Source organism: Saccopteryx bilineata, chromosome 9 (assembly GCF_036850765.1).
Source record: "Saccopteryx bilineata isolate mSacBil1 chromosome 9, mSacBil1_pri_phased_curated, whole genome shotgun sequence".
Classification (NCBI taxonomy): Eukaryota; Metazoa; Chordata; class Mammalia; order Chiroptera; family Emballonuridae; genus Saccopteryx; species Saccopteryx bilineata.
This window is the reverse complement of record NC_089498.1, coordinates 72,866,564-72,886,426: the sequence shown is the minus strand read 5'-3', so window position 1 is coordinate 72,886,426 and position 19,863 is coordinate 72,866,564. Positions and strand designations below refer to the sequence as shown.

The window sequence follows — 19,863 nt, the reverse complement described above, 5'->3', positions numbered from 1 at the left end:
ACAGCCACTGCCATTACCACCATTCTCACTGGCTCTGCTTCCTCCTTCCTCATTAAAACACTCCATACCCCAAAGGCAGCAGGGGCATCCACTGTTAAATACAGTTCCAATCACACCATTTTCCCCTCTCCACTGCCAGCAGAGTTAGAGGCGACTTACCCATCCAACCTCATCTCTGACAGCTTCCAACACAACTGTGTTTATGGGCACAAAGGACCTTCGCTGCCCCTAAACTCACTTTGCACCTCAGCTTCCCGGCCTTGGCCCATGCAGTCCCTCCTGCTTGGAGTGCCTTCCCTGGCCCTCAGTACACTGGGGTTGTTCAGGGCAGCTCTGTGGAACCTCTCCCCTCTCCCCTCAGAGCTTTCTGCTCCGCCCTCTGTGCCTCACAGTGGACACCCCCTGCTGCAGAGCTAGGAAGAGGGGAGAGCCTATCAGTTTCAGGGCTGGCGTGGGGGGTACCCAGAATGCCTAAAGGCACTCCGGAGCTAGCAGGGCTGGAGGAAAGTGGATGTGAGGAGGGGCCCTCTGCTGCTTTGAGGCAGGGGTGGGCATCCCTTTCAACTCCTTGAGCCTCCAGCTACAGAGAGAACTGGAAGCTTCAGCCCTCTGAAAGCCGGAGGAGCTCAGTCTCTCGCTCGTGGCTGCCCCCTGGCGGCAGCGTACCACACCACTAGGAAGACCCAAAAGGACATACAATCTCACGGGGCCTTGGGGAGAAGTAGTGTCTTCCAAAGTTCAGCAAAGTTCATTTTCTGAAACTCCTTAATCACCATCCTTATCTAACATTTGGCAGCTTTCCAACAGACCTCTGAGCCTGAGCACAGCCTGCCTCCCGCCAAGCACCCACCCAGTGCCCCAGTCATGGTCTGAGCCATGACCCTGAGCAAAGGTGGGCCTGGATTGCCACTTCACCAAGGCGTGCCTGGGTGCAGGCAGAGCACGGGGCTGGCCTGGAGCAGCCCCACTGTCTGCAGGGGCCACAGGCAGAAGCTGTCCTTGGGAACTGCTGACCAGCAAAAGACAGCCCAAGGATGACACCCACAGAGGTGCCCACTTGCTTCAGGCACAGTGTTCTTGAAGCCCCTGTTCCCCTCACAGCTGCCCCTTCCCGCTCCAGCACCTTCCTCTGCCCAGCAGCCACCCAGTCACTGGGCCAGAGAACAGAACTGGGCAGGTCAGCGTGCTCCACACAGAGCCCAGAGGGCACCAAGTCCAATGCCCAGGGCTGCCGGCAGGTTACATAACTAGCCAGGTGGACCACGTGTGATAATACTGAGGGCCACGGCCAACAAGGGGACACGGTTTTTCTAAACAGGCTGAAAATCTGAAATGTTAAATGAAACCTGAGCTTTTATGGAAACCTTCTGATTTAATCCCAGTCCCTCAGCAGTATTAGCTCCTAACTGCTGTCCTGCCAGTTATCAGACAGCCCCTGTCCAGAACCACAGAGCGGCCGTGTCCCACCTAACTCCTGCTCAAGAACCCGGGCCCCTGGAGGGGTGACGTCTGGCGCTGCCGGGAACCAGGACAGGGTTTCGTTCAGACTGGCCAGGCCTGACAGGTCCAGGGCTGCAACAGCTATTAAATCCTCTGAACACCCCGCACACACCCCAAGGGATGCTCCGGAATCGAGCTGGGGGAGTTGGGCTGGGAGGGTTTATATTTTAGGGATTACCTCCACATACTGAAGGTGAAGAAGTGACGGAAAGCCCAAGGGACCCCTACACCTCACACCCTCCGCGGCCACGCCCTGGGCTGTGCACCTGAGTGAAGGGTGGGCTCACCTGGCGGTAGGTGCAGATAATAATTTCCCGCAGGTGGTAGTGCATGGGGGTCATGGTCTCACTGACTGTGTCCAGCGCCGCGTCCACCTCCTTCTTCACGCGATGCCCATCGGGCAGCAGCTGCACCACCTTCATCACCACCTGGGGCCAGAGGAGTGCAGCTGAGCAGAGAGAAAACCAAGCTGGGCAGGTGGGCCCTCAAAACGGGCTCACCCCACTCTATGAGCCACCCTGGCCTCTAGGCCTGGGCCCAGACCAGAGCCCTGCCTGTGCTCAGCTCACAGGCTGGGTTGGGGACAAGCGGGCTCCTAGAAAGCTGAGGCCAGGCCTCCAAAAGTGTTCTTTTCTAAGCAGTAGAAACCTTACTTCAAACAAAATCTTATTCAGACTGAACTACAGAACACAAACTTGTCAAGTAACGGCAAGGGGTGAGGGAGGGTATGTGATGAGCCTCACATGGGGCCCAGCTAGCTCTGCCTGTCCTCCACAGTGGCCACCAGACACTTTGGGGACACCCAGCTATGGGAACCCAGCGAGGACACCAGTCATCTGATGTGAGCCTCCCTTTACTCCTGTGGAAACTAAGGCCTGTGCAGGTCATTCTGCAGGGCAGGGCTCTTCCCCCAATCATCCTTCCCAACCACTCCCCTGTGGACCCCCAGCCCCCTCTGCCCGCAAACCCATCGGCCAGGCACCCCCATGGCCAGTATCAATCCAGGCCTCCATTGCCTCTCCTCCCTCGGAGCCCCTTGCCAGAGAGCATGTCCCACCTGCCAACGCCACAGCTTCAATCTCTTCATGGCTCCCTCACACTCATTGTAAAATGAGATTCCCCAGGTCTACACTTCCCTGACCCGCCTGCTTCCTGCCTCGCTCATAACCCTCCCCGCTGCACAGCGCCTTCCTGAGCCCTCGGTGCAGCCCACAACACCTGCAGCAGCACCTTCCTGAGCCCTCGGTGCAGCCCACACCTGCACGTTCCTCTCTGAGCCCCGCAGTCCCCCATCGAGGGCACCTGCTCATCCACCGTGTGCTCATCTGTTTCACAAGCACTCCCCACCAGGCCAGAAGCTCCCTGACCCCTGAGAGTGAGGCCTTTCCACCCAGGAGGGCCCCAGGGACAGCTGCTAAGTGAACAAAAGAACAGAAACCTGACCCAACTCCTCTCTACGGCCACTGCTTGTACACACAGCCCATTGTCCCCCCTGCAAGATTGGGTCCCCACTCCCGAGTTTCTCAGAAAGGAGGGGCCCAGGGCTGGCAGACCAGCAGGGGTGGAGTTACAGCCACGAGTGGGAGGAGGGGCCCCATAGCCCGGGAGGACCCTGCTGCCCTGGCACAGGCTGCGGGGAGAGGCTGCCGCCCTGCCCACCCCCAGCCCCTGGCTCTGGGTATGCACCTCGCCTGTACGGAGAGCACACCACAGGCAGTCCCCAGGAGGGCACAGGGTCAGGAACGGTGTCCCACGGGGCGCTCCCCAGGCAGAAAGCTGCAGTTTTTCTAGCTCAGTGAACCAAACTCCGAGAATCTCCCCTAAACTGCTCTTGCCCATGAATTCCTCAGCTCCTTGGCTGTCACCAGCAGCAGCTAGAACCCTGAGGTCACCCGGGTGCCTCCTACAAGTGAGAACCGAGCTGCTCCTGCTTGTCCGGCAGCCCCGCCTCACTCAGGCCCCTCCTCACTCAGGCCCCGCCTCCTCCTCCACACAGCCGGACCCCAGAAGAGAGGCCAGTGAAGACTTCCTAGTCCTCCCTGCTAGCCTCAAGGTCAAGGTCAAACACAGTGTGGGGCTCTCCGGGGTCCTCACAGTCTAGTCCCCCACCTCAGCCCCAGATCCTCTCACCCTTCAACAGCTCCTGCCCTTTCCAGATTCCCATCTCTGCAAACTTGATCTCTGCACACTGATCCTCTTCACCCAGCAAACTCACTCACCTTTCTAAAATGTACTTTAACGTCACCTCCTCCATGAAGCTCTCCTGGGCTCCCCCAGCTATACCCTCTGCCCTCAGAATCAATGTCTGTTCCAGCCCTCTTCACATTCTATTAGCTGGACTGTGGGTTCAATAGGCCCAAACTAATTGCAAAGGAAGCTGGTTTAGAGGGGAGAATGTCTTGGGATGGGTGAGGACAGGGGTATAGGGGCATCTTCAAGTCAAATAATAGAACTTTGGAATATAGGATCTGAGGTCCAACACCTGCCTTGTCCCCCAGGCCCATCACCTCTCTGATACGGCTCCAGGGTAATGAGCGTGGCTCCCTGTGCCTTGCTTGTCTCATCTGCCAACTGGGAGCAGCAGGGCACCTAACTCTTAGGGCTGTGGGGGGTGAACAGGCAAGTGCACACAGAGCTCCTGGCACATGCTGGGGGTGGGTCCAGAGTTCCACGTACCACATCTGAGTATGAAATGAGGACTTTGGAAATAAACCCTTACATGTATGGTCAAATGATTTTTGACAAGAATGCAAGAGCGCCTGACCAGGCGTTGGCGCAGTGGATAGAGCATCGAACTGAGATGAGGAGGACCCAGGTTCGAGACTCTGAGGTTGCCAGCATGAGCACGGGCTCATCTGGTTTGAGCAAAGCTCATCAGCTTGGATCCAAGGTCGCTGGCTCAAGCAAGGGGTTAATCGGTCTGTTGAAGGCCCGCGGTCAAGGCACATATGAGAAGGCAATCAATGAACAACTAAGGTATCACAATGAAAAACTGATGATTGATGATTCTCATCTCTTTTCGTTCCTGTCTGTCTGTCCCTATTATCCCTCTCTCTGATTCTCTCTCTGTCTCTGTAAAATAAATAAATAAAGTTAGATATAATTATATAAAAAAAAGAATGCAAGAGCTTTCAATGTGGAAAGGACATTCTTTTCAACAAATGGTGCTGGGAAAACTGGATTCCACATGAAAAAAAAATGAACTTTAACCCTCACCTTCACCATAAACAAAAATTAACTCAAAATGGATCAAAAACCTGAATATAAGAGATAAAGCCATAAAACTCTTTGAAGAAAACACACAGGAAAACCTTCACAACATTGCATTTGACAATGACTTCTTGGCTATGATACCATAAGCATAGGCAACAAAATAAAAGACAAATCAAACATTAAAATTTAAAGCTTTTGCAAAAAAGGACACTATCAACAGTGTAAAGAGGCAACCCACAGAATGGCAGGAAATATCTGCAAATCACGTATCTACTAAGAATTCAACATCCAGAACATAAATAATTCCTATACCTCAACTACCAACAGCCCAAACCAAAAGTGGAAAAGGGTTTGACAGGCATTTCTCCAAGAAGACAAACAAATGGCCAAATAGAATGTGAAAAGACGCTCAACATCAGTAATTATCAGGGAAATGCAAATTCAAACTACAGTGCATTACCACTTCCTATCCATGGGGATGGGTATCATCAGAGGAGTAGAAAACTAAGGGTAGGCAAGGGTGTAGAGAAACCAGAGCCCTTGGGTTTTGCAGGTGAAAATGTAAAATGGTGCGGCTACTGTGGAAAACAGCATGGCAGTTCTTCAAAAATTAAATGTACCATTACCATATATCCAGCAATTCCACTTATGGAATAAAAGCAGAGACTCAAACAAATATTTGTATGCCTGTGTATGTTCCTAACAAGCTTACTCACAATAGCCAAAAAGTGAAGAGTCCAAGTGACCATCAACAGGTGAGTGGATAAACAAAATATAGCACATGGACACAATGGAGTATTTGTCAGCCTTTAAAAGAAAAGGAAATTCTAGCCTGACTAGGCAGTGGCACAGTGGATAGAGTGTCAGCCTGGGATGCAGGTTTGAAACCCCGAGGTCGCCGGCTTGAGCACGGGCTCATCCTACTTGAGGGTGGAGTTGCTAGTTTGAGCGTGGGATCATAGACATGACCCCATGGTTACTGGCTTGAGCTCAAGATCGCTGGTTTGAGCAAGGGGTCACTGGCTCAGCTGGAGCATCCCCATCAAGGCACATATGAGAAAGCAGACAGTGAACAACTAAGGTGCCACAACAGAGAACCGATGCTTTTCATCTCCCTCTTCCTGTCTGCCTGTCCCTATCTGTCCCTCCCTCTGCCTCTCTCTCTCTCTCTCTCTCTCTCTCTCTCACACACACACACACACACACACACACAGGGAAATTCTAATACATGCTGAATATGAATGAACCAAAAAGACATTATCCTAAGTGAAATACACCAGACACAAAATGACTACTTATTACTAAGTACTATATTATCAGTGGTTCTACTTATATGCAGTACATAGAATACTCAAATTCACAGAGATAGAGACTAGAACAATGACTGCCGGGGCTGGGGGAGGGGGAGGGGGAGTGGGGACGGATACAGTCAGTCTGGGAAGATGAGAAAGTTCTGGAGACAAATGATGGTGGTGGCTGTACAACAATGAAGATGCACTGAGTGCCAAAGAACCGTGCAGTTAGAAATGGTTAAAACGGTAAGTTTCATGTTATGTACAATTACCGCAATAAAAAAAGAGAACCACCGAATCAGCCAGAAAAACGAAGAGGTCCAGGGAGAGGGAACGGCACATGCAGAGGCCCAGAAGCTGAAAGAGATGAGTGAGTTTGCGGTCCTGCACAAAGCCAGAGTGGCGGCACAGCAAGGAGGGGCACGGGAAAGGCTGGCCAAGCAGGCAGGAGCCAGCCACATGCCAACACCAGGCAGCCATGGGCCAACTCTGAGCTCCACACTCCCCAGCTGGAAGAGGGAGACATTTGCCACCTACTTGCAAGGCATCTGGGAAGACAACATGTGGCAGTTGCACAACATATGGGTGACTAAATCAGAAATGTTAGTGTCTATCCATCCAGTGCCCTGGACTGAAATGGGGGTGGGGGTGGGCGGGCCAGAGCCCCACACCCAGGTCACCAACCACCACTGGTCCCTGGTGCTTGTGAGGGGGCTGTCAATGCTACTCAGAAAAGATGGTGGCCAGTGGCCTACCCCAGGGCATACAGTAGCCCAGCAACAGAGTTAGGCAGGGCGAAGGGGTCCGGGCCCCTCATCCCCAGTGGTCATCTGCCAGGGCCCCAGGCAAAGCTGTCCCTGCCTTGGTTTGCTCGTCTGTGAAATGGGAAGAGAGGCACTGATGTGCCGAGGCAGAAGAGGCGTCAGGATGAGGAGCTCTGAAACCGCCTCTAGCCCTGCCAGCAAAGCTAGCCCTCCTCCCTGCCCAGGGGGTCCCCCTACAGGGCGTGTGCTCACCTCAAACTCCCCTTTGGTGAATTTGGCATCAGGCACACTCACGAGTTCCTCCTCGACCACCTCGGGGAAGCCCTGAGGGAGGACAACTGCTGGGTGGGGAGCACTCCCACCACGCTGCACCTCTCCCTCATGCCGGGAGCCCCTTGCCAGGGTCTGCCAGCCCCATCTGCCCTCTGCCCAGGGAGGACGGGCATGCCAGGCATCACCTCTACCCCCACACCCTCCTGACATAGCCAGGATCCCCAGGGACCAAGTGCCCACTCTGCCCAGGCAGACAGACCACTGTCCTCACAAGAGGGGCTCCACGTACCCGGACGTGCCAGAAGGCAAGCACGGCCACCACCATGGCCGTCGTGGTCCGGCCCTGGCCACTGAGGCAGCTGAACACGAAGCCGGTGCCCGAGTCCTTGGCAAGGGCAGCCCTCAGGACCTCAAACAGCTGGTCAAAATCCTGCATGGGAAGACCAAGGTCTGAGTCAGTGGGGCCTCCTGGCGGCACAGACTCCCAAGGTGGCCCACCCTCCAGAAGGGAATGCTCTCTAATGCCAGGCTCTGTGTCAGTCTCACTCCCTGTATAACACACACCCAACTCACTGTCGAATACACGGCCTGTGCACGGAACAGCCCATACAGCATCATCCCCACCCCGGACCAGGACTGGACACTTGAGCAGACAAACACACAAGCCTGGGGCTCCTGGGGCCCACGTTCCATGAGGCAGAACACACAGTGTGCATGCACTCCGATGTGCTGTGCCCACAGGCTCACATGGACTCTCTTCTCTACTGCCTACCTGAGATGGACCCAACTCTGGTCCCCACCAGAGGGCAGAGCACATGTCCACCAGGGGGTGACAAACTACAGACAACCAGACCCAAACAGCACAGAGAGACTGGAAATCCAAGCCCCATCACCACCTGTCACCAGGAGCACATCCTAGGACCTGCGTGCACCACACAGACACGCACAGCACGGCACCCAACATCCGATATATCACACAGGCACACAGCAACTCTCACACAATACACGTCAGATACACACACCACACAGATGTATCCATGTACCTTAAAGACACACATCACTAACCTACAGATGCCACATACACACAAACACTGTCTGTCACATACAGCTTTCCCCAACACCCTCCTCCACAAACCCCACACACATACCACCCCACACAATACCCCCAAAACACTCTCTCCACACTTGTCCCCCAGGAAAGACAAGCTATACATCACAGACGCCATTAAAATACACACACTGCCCTAGCCGGTTGGTTCAGCAGTAGAGTGTCGGCTCGGAGTGTGGAAGTCCTAGGTTTGATTCCCGGCCAGGGCACACAGGAGAAGCGCCCATCTGCTTCTCCATCCTTCCCCCTCTCCTGCCTCTCTATCTCTCTCTTCCCCTCCCACAGCCAAGGCTCCACTGGAGCAAAGTTAGCCCCGGGCACTGAGGATGGCTCCTTGGCCTCCACCTCAGGTGCTAAAATAACTCGGTTGCCAAGCAATAGAGCAACACCCCAGATGGGCAAAGCATTGCCCTCTAATGGGCTTGCTGGGTGGATCCCGGTAGGGGCGCTTGCAGGAATCTGTCTCTGCCTCTCTTCCTCTCAATAAAAAGTAAAATTAAAAAATAATAGTAATAAAATAAAATGCACACACCACACACATATACACACTCCACAATGACACTCCGAACAGTCCCCCAACAGACACATATACCACAAACACATGGACATGCTCACCCCCACACACCAACAACACATAATAAACACACATGTACACATACAGCACGTGCATGCACACAAGCACCAGGCTTGGAAGGGGTGGAACAAAGCACCTAAGCTACATCTAGAACCTTGAGGAGCAAGCTCACAGTCCCTCAGCAGAGCCACACCCACAGCCAGGCCAAGGCCGTGGGGGTGGGCCGGGCTCCTCTCCCTGCCCAGACGCCTTGCCTGCCTTTCCCCCTCACCTCCTCGTGAGGGGCGCAGAAGTCCGGCACGGGGATGCGGTGGTAGGTGAGGCCGGGGCAGGCCCCGCGGTGCTGGCTGAAGACCTCCTGCATGGTGAGGCACGTCTGGAACCTGTGGGTCTGTGGGCCCTCTGGGCCTGGGGGAGGCATGCTCAGGTGGTCCTTCAGCCGCGTCTCCAGAGCCTAGGGGAGGGTAGGACAGAGGGCACACAGGCCACTGAAGCGAACTCCAGGACAACCTGAAAGACCAGGTCTGCTCCGGCCAGGACCAGACTGGCTTCTGGACACGCCGCCCCTTCCTGAGCCTGAGGGGTCGTAAGCCAGACTCAGAGCCAGGCAGGTGGCCAGAGCAGGAGCCCTGAATCATCCATCCCCCGACACCACTCCTCTCGGGGCTTCAGTTCCTCCCTCTGTTCAACAGGAGCATGGGATCTTCTAAAGACCTTCCCAGGCCTATTCCCCTGAAGGCCTCTAAGGTAGGGTGTGTAGAAGACAGAAGGGTCTCACCTCCAACTGGTCAGCGGTCATGGGGGGCCCAGGCCACCGCAGGCTGTGGGTGTGCCCATCACACTCCAGCACAGCCTCCTCCCTCAGGTTGACCCAAACAACCTGCCACAGCTTCCTCTTGGCATCGGTCAGGTAGGCCAGGATACTCCCTAGGGCCTGGAGGGACAGGAGGGTGGTCAGCAAAAGGGCTCATTTGTCCCCTCCTGCCAATCTATAAGTGGACCCAGGCCCGCTGGGGTGGTCACCTTGGCACTGGGCTGGGCTGTGCCATAGATGGGCATTCGGGACACCCGCCGGAAGTTGGCCACGTCCATCTCTCTGATGGTGCCGAGTGCGTCTGAGGAGATGAGATCATCCACCCCCTGTGGGGAGAGCAGCAAGCCTGGATTCACAACAACCGAGAGGTTCAGACCCGTCCACGGGGGCAGCAGGAGGCGGGACCAGCTCCGCACACTCAGCTTCACCACTGCTCTGGCAAGGAGGGACCGGCAGCCACTCAGCTTCACCACTGCCCTGGCAGGGAGGGACCGGCAGCCACTCAGCTTCACCACTGCCCTGGCAGGGAGGGACCGGCAGCCACTCAGCTTCACCATTGCCCTGGCAGGGAGGGACCGGCAGCCACTCAGTTTCACCATTGCCCTGGCAGGGAGGGACCGGCAGCGCCCACTCTCCGGGTGAGAAGTGGTGGCAAAGACTCTAGAACCAGGCCTCCTGACTCCCTGCCCAGAGTACTGCTTGTGAGACAGAGGAGAGGGGACTGGAACAGTGGCCAAAGCTGTGCCTGCTTCTTCGGCCTGAGAACGACCCCATTATGCTCGGCATGCTCACAGTAAGAGTCCACCCCCAGACTGCTGCACCATTGCTGCTTGTGAGGGTAATGCGTACCCGAACCCCACAGGAATCCAGAGCAAGCACCCCACACATTCCCACTCCTCCAGGCAGCCAGCCACACTCACCAGGGAGTCCTTGATGAGGTCCCCAGGGGCCATAGGACCCACTGAGCTCAGTGTCACAGGCAGGCGGTACAGCTCAGGGTGGGCACACAGCCAACGGCTGAAACTGAGGGCAAAGGCCAGCGGGTACTGCAGCCCGAAGCAGAGAGAGACGGGCGTTCAGGGGCGCAGAGCCACCCTGAACTCCCCCTGTCTGCCCAGGGTAAGGGCGCCCCAGGAGACATCCATGTTGGCCCAGGGCAGGGATGAGAGGGTGGGGAGCAAGGACCAGGCCGTCAGAAGCGAGATCATTCTTGCTAAGGGTACAGAGACAGGCTGGGGAGCCCAGAGGAGAGAGGCGGGGCCTCCCTTTGCCTGACATGCTTGGGGACCTCCCCTATCTTGGTGTTTCCTTGTACACCCCCCGCCCACACACACACACACACCTTCCTTTCTTCCTCTGGAATCAACACATGTATGCCCAACTCTCCTCTCTAGTTCCATGGGGTCCTCATTGACCCCACGACTGTCACTGTGGCAGGGATCTGGAGGGGCCCCAGGAGAAGGGGTCATGAATGAGTCCACTCATCCCCCAGCCCCACCTGCTCGTGCAGATAGTAGTTAAACAGGATCAGATAGAAGTATCGCTCCAGGTTCTGCAGCGCCCTCTGCCGGCCACCGTGCTGGCTGCTGCTTCCCTGAGAGGAGGGGACAGGAGAGAGGGTAGGGAGCTAAAGATGGGGCTGCTCTGGCCACACAGTCTCCACCCCAGGAAGGGCAGGAGTTAAGCCTCAGAAATCCCAGAAGACAATCTACCTATCCCTTCATAAAACAGTTCTGCCAGGCTGGAAGTCCTTCTAAGCATCTAACCCTCCCCCATTTGCGGCATGGTGTAGGGAGAGCTACAGGATTACCACAAGCACTACAGTTCTCAGCACAGGGTCTGCCTTCTCCACAGGCTCTGAGCCCACAGACAGGCTGGAACGCCCCGATCTGCTCCAGCGGCACCCATCATACGGGCAGCACGCCTCTGTGCAGAAGCGCGAGTGTATCAACACCCTCTCCCCTGAGCCAGAGCCTTCACTTCCTCAAGCCTGTGCCCCTTCCTACGAAAGAACAAAAAGACCCTCATGACAGCACTCCCAGGCGCCATCATCATTACCCTTACTTTACAGAGGGGAAACTGGGGTTCCGAGAAAGTAAGTGACTTGCTCAAATCACAGAGCCAGGTCCCCAAACAAGTGTCCTAAGCCCAGCCCAACAACTTTGGGTGGGGGGTTGTCAGAGAGGGTATTAATCACTGGGGTCACTCTGTCAGCCTTCAGAGACCAGGGTTCTCCTGCTGGGTCAGTGCCACCCTCTGAGGGCGGGGAGGGGGGGGTGCAAGCTGGAAGAAAGGTCATACCCTTTGGTGAAGTTTAATTCCATCTTTGGGAATCTAGGCCAGAGACTGGTAAACTTTTATTTCTAAAGAAGTCCAAACAGTGTGTATTCTAGATCTGAGGCTGCACAGTGTTTCAGCTCTGTGCGCAGCATACGAGAGCCAGAGACAGCGTATAATGAACAGGCAAGGCCGTGTCCCCAAAAATATGCTTACAAAACACCAGGGGTGGGCTGGATTTTGCCCATGGGCCTCTGTAGGCCAGCCGCTAATCTACACTAAGGGGGAAAATCCTAAATGCATGTAATGAAAACCTCCTTTTCACAAAGCTGCTTTATGCAAAAGTGTTTACACTGATAAAGAACTAGAAGTGACTCAACTGTCCAACAAGAAGAGGCCTGCGTAGTAAATCTCAGCAGGTGACATGCCAGGAACACCTGCTCTGTGTCAGGCCCCCTTCTATGTGCTTTATGGATCTCATCTGAATTTTTCTTTACAACAACCGTGTAAGGTCATCACCATCAGTGGGGACTCTCTGTAAGTGGGGAATGGGGAGCACAGAGCAGGTAAGCAGGCTGCCCACATCCATACCCCTGTATCCAGCGAGCCAGGACTGGAACCCTGGCCGCCCTGCTCTTAACTTATCAGGCCAGTGACGACGGAACCAGGCCATGACCTGAAGTGACACAGCCAGGACAATTCCCAGTGACAACAGCCAGGTATGCGCAGGGGAAAGACACGAGACAAGCAGGCTACAAACCACGTGCTGGGCACCTGCATGAGGAGGAGGGAGCCAGCCCTGAACACGCAGCAGTGAGGCCAGAATTGGAAGGAAGTTTCCTTCTCTAATTTCTCACTTTTCCATAATAAAATATTGCTCTTAAAAGATGTTTGTAAAGTGTCAAAAAGAAAAGGGTTTTGCAGGCTTTAGATTCTTTCCATGCACTGTTTGCAAACACTGTCCATCTGACCTCCTCTCCCCAGAGTGGGGACAGGCCTGCTGAGAAAGCCCAGAGCTCAGCCCGCCTCCAGAAGCAGCAGGCTGGACCAACCCCAGCCTTCCCAGAGAAACACCAACGTTTTTTCTGTGGGGGGCCATAAGCTGTCTGGAAAGTGTCTGGGCCCAGAGGCCCCCCGCCCTCTACCAGCACCCCTTCCGCCATCCTGTTTACTCAGCAGCAAGGGGACCTGGCCGGGAAAGTAAACTTCCCCTCTTCCTCATCCGTCCTCCCTGCACATCCTGCTCCCCCCCTCCCCTTCCTCTGAAGCCGCTCTTCTCCTGGGAGGTGCAGCAACCATGAAAAGCCCGTCTGAAAGAAGCCAGATAACAGGCCTAATGAAATGATGCGGCCGGTCTGTGCAGAAGCAGGAGCTGTGCGCGCCTCACCGGGGCTGGGCTCTCCGGCCGGACACGGTCCAGCTGCCTCTGGTTTTCCAAGATTGCTTCCTTCAGGTCGTGCAGCTCAGCGCAGGCAGTGATGGCTCTGTCCACCTGGTGCCAGGGACAGGTCAGGGACAAGGGGTCAGCAGCAGGGCCCAGGAAAGACAGCGGGAGATAGAAGAGAAGGTAAAGAGAATGGCCAGGGATGAGCACAGGGGGTGTCAGGGCAGAAAGGCCCCACCCACACGGGGAGTAGACGTTCCCTCGCTGCCCTGGCCCCCGCTCCTGGCTCCCTTGCTTACCTCCTCCACCATCTTCCTTCCCTGGGGCACCGTGTGGAGAAAGCTCTGTATCACCTGGAGCTGCTCCATGGGCAGTGGCTTGGTCTTCGCAGGCACCGCTCTGACAAGGAAAGGGCATCAGCACAGTCAGCGACTAGGATGGCCCTGCTCTGAAACTCTCGCATTTATATGAGAGTTTGTATTAACTCCAAGCCTCTGAGGGGCACCAGACTACAGGCTCCAAGTCTTCTTCTCAAATCAGGTTGGAGGAGGCAGGAGCACTATTGCCTACTGGGGAAAGTGGGGCCAGAAAAGTCAAGTGACTTTCTCCAGGTCACCCTGCAAGTCTACGGCAGCCCAGGAACTGGACCCCAGACGCCCCATTTCCAGCTCTGGCTCTGAGAGCCCGGTGTGTCCCCGGCATGCTGGCCAGTTCCTTGGGGCACTGGGTCCCACACCACTCACTCCGGCCTGGAGGCAGTCCCACTGTAGCGAAACAGGATGAGGGTACCCAGGACCATGCCCAGGTTGGTCCTGCCCACACCTGTCTGGCAGCTGAAGAGGAGAGCAGGGGGAGGCCCCTGGGCATCTCGGAGCAGCAGCAGGCTGGGCGTCTCCTGGGGAAGGACCAGGGATAGCATTTCACAGTGTGACCTAGGACTCCTCGGCTGAGGAGCTAGGAAGAATAGGAGGGTCATGAGTGTGACCTAGGACCCCTCGGCTGAGGAGCTAGGAAGAATAGGAGGGTCGTGACACAGGCCCACCCGGCCCCGCAGTCTGCAGCAAGGCGGGGCCAGAGAGACAGCCCAGCCCCTTCTGCAAGCCCCACAGCCTGATCTGCTCCACCTGCCCCTGGGATCACAGGCCCTGCCTCCTTCCCAGCCCCCAGGGGAGGCTGAGGCACTGGCTCTGGAAGTGAGAACTGCTCAGAGGGGACAAGGCCATATCTAACATCCCTGCAAGATGTGAATTAAATAAGGTGATCTGAAAGGGTTGGAAGGGAAACACCACCAGGACTTAGGAAGCATCAGGAGGAGAGTCTAGAGGGTAAGAATTTTCAGCTCCAGTAAAGAAATAAGGAAACGAGGTTTAGAGAGGTTAGGAGATTTGTCCAAGGTCACACAGCAAGTTAGCAGCCTAGTCACAGCCCAAGTCCAGTCCTCCAGAAAGCCTGTGCTGGGTGGTCATTAGAGAATGTACAAATACACACCCCACACGATCACACAGACACACACAACCTAAACACGCATGCACACATACCCAACATACTCGACACCATACACAACACAGAAAGAGGATTTCTTCCTCAGAAAACTCAGTGGCCAAAGCCACCCTGAGCATCTCCATAGAGAGAGGGCCTATACAGGGACCCACTCTCCAGCTCCCCACTCAGTGCTCCCAACACCCCTGCTGCCCCCACTTACCCGGATGACACTGACAAAGGCATCAAACTGAGTTTCCAAGGGAGCCCCCTGCTCTGGCAGGGGCAGACGGTGGTACCTGCCAGGTGAGGGGGAGTCACCCATCAGGCAGGCTCCATACCCTGGGCAGGATGACACACCCTGGGCAGCTCCGCATCCCTGCATGCAATTCAGCCCCACCTACAGCTGGTGAGACTGAGGCCACAGTTGGAGTGCAGGCCCAGAGCTCACCATGCTTAACACCCTGGGGTCCTGCGCAGGACTGGCCCACGGTACCTGTAGGTGGGCTGCAGGAATAGGGGCTGCTTGTACACCCCCTCGGTCACGTGCACATCATCCTCGCCCCGAATGGCCACAGCGTGGGGCTCCCCCCGCAGGTCCTCGATGTTGTGGTACACATAGTACGTGTTCCCACTCAGCTGGGCAAAGTCGTGGATCTACAGGGAGGTGTGGGGGCCAGACAGCCATGACGGACCTTCAGGTCCCTCCTGGCCTTCCTGGTTGAGTTCTGGAGTGACTAGACCACAAAGAGGCCACAGACAGGCTGCTTTTCCCTCAAGGGGAACTACATGGCCAGGGTGTTCTCTACGACCTGGCTGTCGTAAGAGCAGCGACCTGGGTGCTGGGTCAGGTAGGAAGGGCCCTGCCCAGTGGGCAGTAGGGGTTAGATAAGTCACCAGTCTGAAGGACAGGGTGAGACTTGGTCAGCTGGGAGCTAGAGAGGAGACCTGAAATGGACACGGGGAGGTGACCAGTGTCCAGTACAGCCTCGCTTCCTGCTCATGAAAGTTTCATGGGGGCACTTTGACCCCCATACTCTATTTACACACCTCTGTGGTATGTTAACAGCCTCAGAGACCTTGGCAAACCTTGTAGGACAGTGGAACCTCGGACATCAATAGAGGCCCACGAGAGAAGTGGTTCCCTCCCGGTCTCATGGCCCACGGGGGCTGACCTTCAGTCTTAGACTCCTGGTCGAGTGCTTGTTTCACTCCACCAGGCCTCTCTCTAAATAACACTGAGTGTGGAGGAGAAAAGCAGGGTGGGCAAGGGGCAGAGGCAAACTGAAATGGGAATAGTAAGTCCTTTCTCTGGCTGCCCATGAGCTGGCCTTGTGGCCAGCCACTGGCCCAAGCAGGGCAGGAAAGGGGGCGAGTATGGGCCAGGGAGAGCAAAGCTGAGCTGTGGGCTGGGGTCCCAACTCAGCTGCCCAAGGCCTATCAGACAAGGGGCCCCCACTAACACCAGTGGCCCTCACCTCTTTTCGGATGGCCAGCTCCAAGCTCTCTGCCTGGACCCCAGGTCCAAGGCCCTGGAGGTTCTCGTGAAGGCTCTGCTTGTCTCGTGGGGTGTAGGGCACAAAGTCCTCATCAGCACGCAGAAAGAGCACGGGCTCCTCCCGCACACAGAAGATGATGCACTCCTGCCAGGAGCCCAAGGAGGACGTCACCGTCAATTCACTGCCCCGCCTCCAGATCTCTGAGCAGGCCGCTCCCCCTCCTCAAGGGCTCATCACCTCACCCTGTCCTTAAGACCTGAACTGCACCCAGGAAGCAAAGCTCAGACCAAATGCCACCCGCTCCTGACCCTCCCTCCTCTCAAGGTATAGTCCTTCACCTGAACCTCATAATGTTAATTCCCACTTTGTAGTGACAATCAGCTAACACATCCTCTCTCCTTTAGTGAACTTCAGTCTCAGGCTCCTAGTCTAGTGCTCTTTTCTAGCTGTGCTCATCCTCCTGTGGCTCTCTCATTATGACCTGGCCCCTCTTGCCATCCTGTCACCCTCCTTGCTTCCTCTGAGGTCCTCAAGGTGGGGTGCTGACCTTGAGGCTTCCATGTCCACTCAGGACAATGCAATAAACATTTGCCAGAACGTCCAACCATGCTGACAACAAAGACTGTGATGGCACTCAAGGCCTGATCAAGACCCCAGCCACCCTCTCCGTCATGTGGCTAGGACCCTCCAAAGACTGACTCTGAAGTTGCCTTTCCTGGGAGCCTATTTCCCCAGATTTGGGAGGCTGGCCTCTGCCTGAGAAGTGACCGTGCTTACCTTGTGTCCATCGTTCTGGAGTTTCTGGAGGACCTGTCTGAACCCCAAGAGGCTGGGCTGCCCCATGCCAAACACAGCGAGCCCAGACCGCACTTGCCGGAAGTTGGGGGCACCAGGGCTCTGCACAGTGCCCAGCAGGTCCACCTTCTCAGCAACGTCCCGTACCAGGAAGTAGCGTCCCTGGCAGTGGGAGAGCCACAGGAGTCACTGAGGCGACCCAGGACCATCTTCTACAGGCAGGGCTCCGTCCCAGGGGATGGGGATCAGGGAGACGGGGTAGAAGACATGGTCCTCAAGTTGTCTGCAGGCTTGCAAAAACTATATGACCATCTGTGATGCCGGGAAGGGGTCACAGAGTGAGAGAGAAGACAACTCCTGAATGGAATCTGAGGTTTCATGTAGGGGTTGGCATCCAGGCTAGGTCTTGAAGAAGGAAAGCAGGGAGAAGCACTCAAGGGGCAGAAGCTGAAGCTGGCTCTAGGGGGCTCTCAGCCACTGGGAGGAGGGCAAACTTTTCTCAACCCGGGGGCAGTACGGAGAAGGGGCCAGAGTAGGGAGTCACAGCAGCAGCAGCAGCGGGAACCAACTAGAGGAAGGCTACTGGCCCCTTCCTAGGGCTCTGCAGTTCTGAGGGTGGGCAGGCCTCTCCCTCCCTAACTGGGGTGAATGGGTGCCATGACTATAGAGAAAAGAGGAAAATGACACCCAGAGATCAGGGGAGAGCAGAGGGAAATGGAAGAGTTCCTTCCTGGGCAAAAAGGAACCCTGAGGTCATCTCGTCCACCCCCTCCCAAACACAAACATACTACATTGCTGACAGATAAGAGACCAGTTCTTCCAGATACCAGAAATGGTTAGCCACTCTTTCAGTACATACAGTTTAACTGTCATGATCTTTCTTTCATTCATTCATTCATTCATTCACTGACTGTTTACTGAGGACCTACATCTTGCCTAAGCATTGTTCTGGGGCCTGGGGCTGTAGCAGTGAATAAGTTAGATGAAAACTCGTCTGTCTTTGTGACTTTACTTTCTAGGGGATAGTTAAGGCAAAAAAAACAGCTAAGCCAAAGAAGTTGTGAAATTTCAAAAGAGAAGGGGAGAGAGATCCCTAGCCTAGGGGAAGCAGTCTGGGCCTGGGGCCTCTGTCCTCATCTGCATTCTCCCTGGTGCTCCTGGCGAGGGGACATCCTAGGGCCTGGCAGGGGATGAGTGGAGAGAGAAGAGCAGGGGCTCCACAGGACAGGAGGAACAGGCCTCAGGAAGCAAGGGGGTGAGGGAGGTGGGATGGAAACCCCAGAGGGGTGGGATGAGGCAGTGAAACAGAGAAGGGGGGTGGGGTGGGGAGAAGAAGAGATTAGACAGAGAGCCTGTGAGGAAGGAGGACAGGAGGGGCTAGGAGAGGCTGGAAGAGGAAGGGAAGGGGAGGGCCTGACCTCACCTGCACCAGGTAGTGCTCAGGGGTACCATCTGAGAGCCGGCCCCGAGTGTAATGGGCTTTGAGCAACTCGTCATGGATCTGGAACTCTTCCTTGCAGTTGTACCTGCCGGAGGCAGATGGAGACCAAGTCAGGCAACCTTGCAGCCAGGGTCCACTCCATCCTCACCAGACCCACAGCAGAGTCGCCCCACCCCCACCCAAGTGCTTACCCATTTGTGGCAGAGACAGTCCATTGTACCACAATATTCACTCTCCCCATTGACAGCAATAGAAACCTGGAATGCAGACTGGTTCCTATGAGGATTGCATTTCCCAGCATCCCTTGCAGCTAGCATGGTCATGTGATTAGGTCCCAGCCAATGGGATGTGAGGAGAAGTGGTATGTACAACTCCTGGGCCATTCTATTAAAGAGATGTGTGCCTTCTACTTTTCTCTCCTTCTGGCTGACTAGCACCCAGAAATGATGACAAGAAGCAGATGCTGATGATGGCAGGACAGCAAGAGAGGAGGAGCCCAGCGACCACAGAGCCTCGTGCATCACCTGGACTTTTATGTGACAGAGGTTTCTGTCTTGAATAGGGCTTTCCATTCCAGAGTTACTTTGGTCTTGAATGGTCCTCCATCATATTGTCTCTGGGAACAGGCTCCCCACTGACAATCCCGCAGCACAGCAAGGCGGTTCAGATCACAGACTTTGGGGCCATGTGGTCTGGGCATGAATCCACTGCCCAATGGATTCATGGAGTGGAGTTACTCTCTAGCTCCATTCACACCCCCCAGGGCTGCTGTGAGTAATCAATAGGTTAATGAATATAAGTGTTTAGCCCAGTGCCTTATACTTATTAATAAAATTATTATTATTAGTGGTAGTTCAATCTCCATACAGGGACATTTCAAACAAAACGCTCAGGTACAAATCTAGTTTTCTGCAAATGCTAAACAAGGGGGGAGGTCTTTGTCCTCAAGACAAAAAACTTCTGTGCTGATTCTAACAATGAAGAAGACACAGCCTCCCAGAGCTCCTGATCTGGTATCTGATCCTCTTTAGAAAAGAAGTGCCTTTTGGAAAGTCTGGGTGGTGAAAGGGGTGGGGCAGGGAGCACTGGAGGAGGAGTCCAGAGACTGGCTTCCTGCAGGCAGCCAGCCAGCTAGCTCTGCCTCTATTTCACTGCGGGGCCCATCATGGGCAAATCTCTCTACCTCCTCGAAACATTTTGTGCATCTAAGTCAGTTTCCACATCTGATCTAAAAGGTATTATTAGATCAGGAGTCGGCAAACCTTTTATGCCAAGGGTCAGACAGGAAATATTTAGACTCTGTAGGCCATACAAAAGCTCTGTTACAACTACTCATCTCAGCAGGTGAAGTGTTAAACATCCACTCGTAATGTATAAACGAACGACAATGACAGTGTTTCAATAAAACTTTATTTACAAAACAGATGCTGGGCTATACTTAGCCTGCAAG

The 19,863-nt window shown here is 55.1% G+C and overlaps 1 protein-coding gene across 6 annotated transcripts in view; it reads right to left on the bottom strand.

Annotated features, from left to right (window-relative positions):
* The window catches only part of PALD1 (phosphatase domain containing paladin 1), a 110,116-nt gene that overhangs the window by 22,129 nt on the left and 68,124 nt on the right, over positions 1-19,863 (bottom strand). For 4 of the 6 annotated variants that reach the window (XM_066242886.1, XM_066242884.1, XM_066242885.1 and 1 more), the window contains 16 exons: positions 18,396-18,498; positions 16,955-17,134; positions 16,157-16,321; positions 15,175-15,335; positions 14,902-14,977; positions 13,943-14,094; positions 13,499-13,598; positions 13,203-13,307; positions 11,037-11,132; positions 10,459-10,584; positions 9,748-9,864; positions 9,503-9,658; positions 8,996-9,178; positions 7,332-7,472; positions 7,022-7,093; positions 1,788-1,928 (listed from right to left, as the gene is read on the bottom strand). In XM_066242886.1, coding sequence (XP_066098983.1) covers positions 1,788-1,928; positions 7,022-7,093; positions 7,332-7,472; positions 8,996-9,178; positions 9,503-9,658; positions 9,748-9,864; positions 10,459-10,584; positions 11,037-11,132; positions 13,203-13,307; positions 13,499-13,598; positions 13,943-14,094; positions 14,902-14,977; positions 15,175-15,335; positions 16,157-16,321; positions 16,955-17,134; positions 18,396-18,498 — 2,074 coding nt within the window. The remainder of the gene's footprint in view (positions 1-1,787; positions 1,929-7,021; positions 7,094-7,331; positions 7,473-8,995; positions 9,179-9,502; positions 9,659-9,747; positions 9,865-10,458; positions 10,585-11,036; positions 11,133-13,202; positions 13,308-13,498; positions 13,599-13,942; positions 14,095-14,901; positions 14,978-15,174; positions 15,336-16,156; positions 16,322-16,954; positions 17,135-18,395; positions 18,499-19,863) is intronic. The other 2 variants (XM_066242888.1, XM_066242889.1) reach the window with 2 other exon arrangements.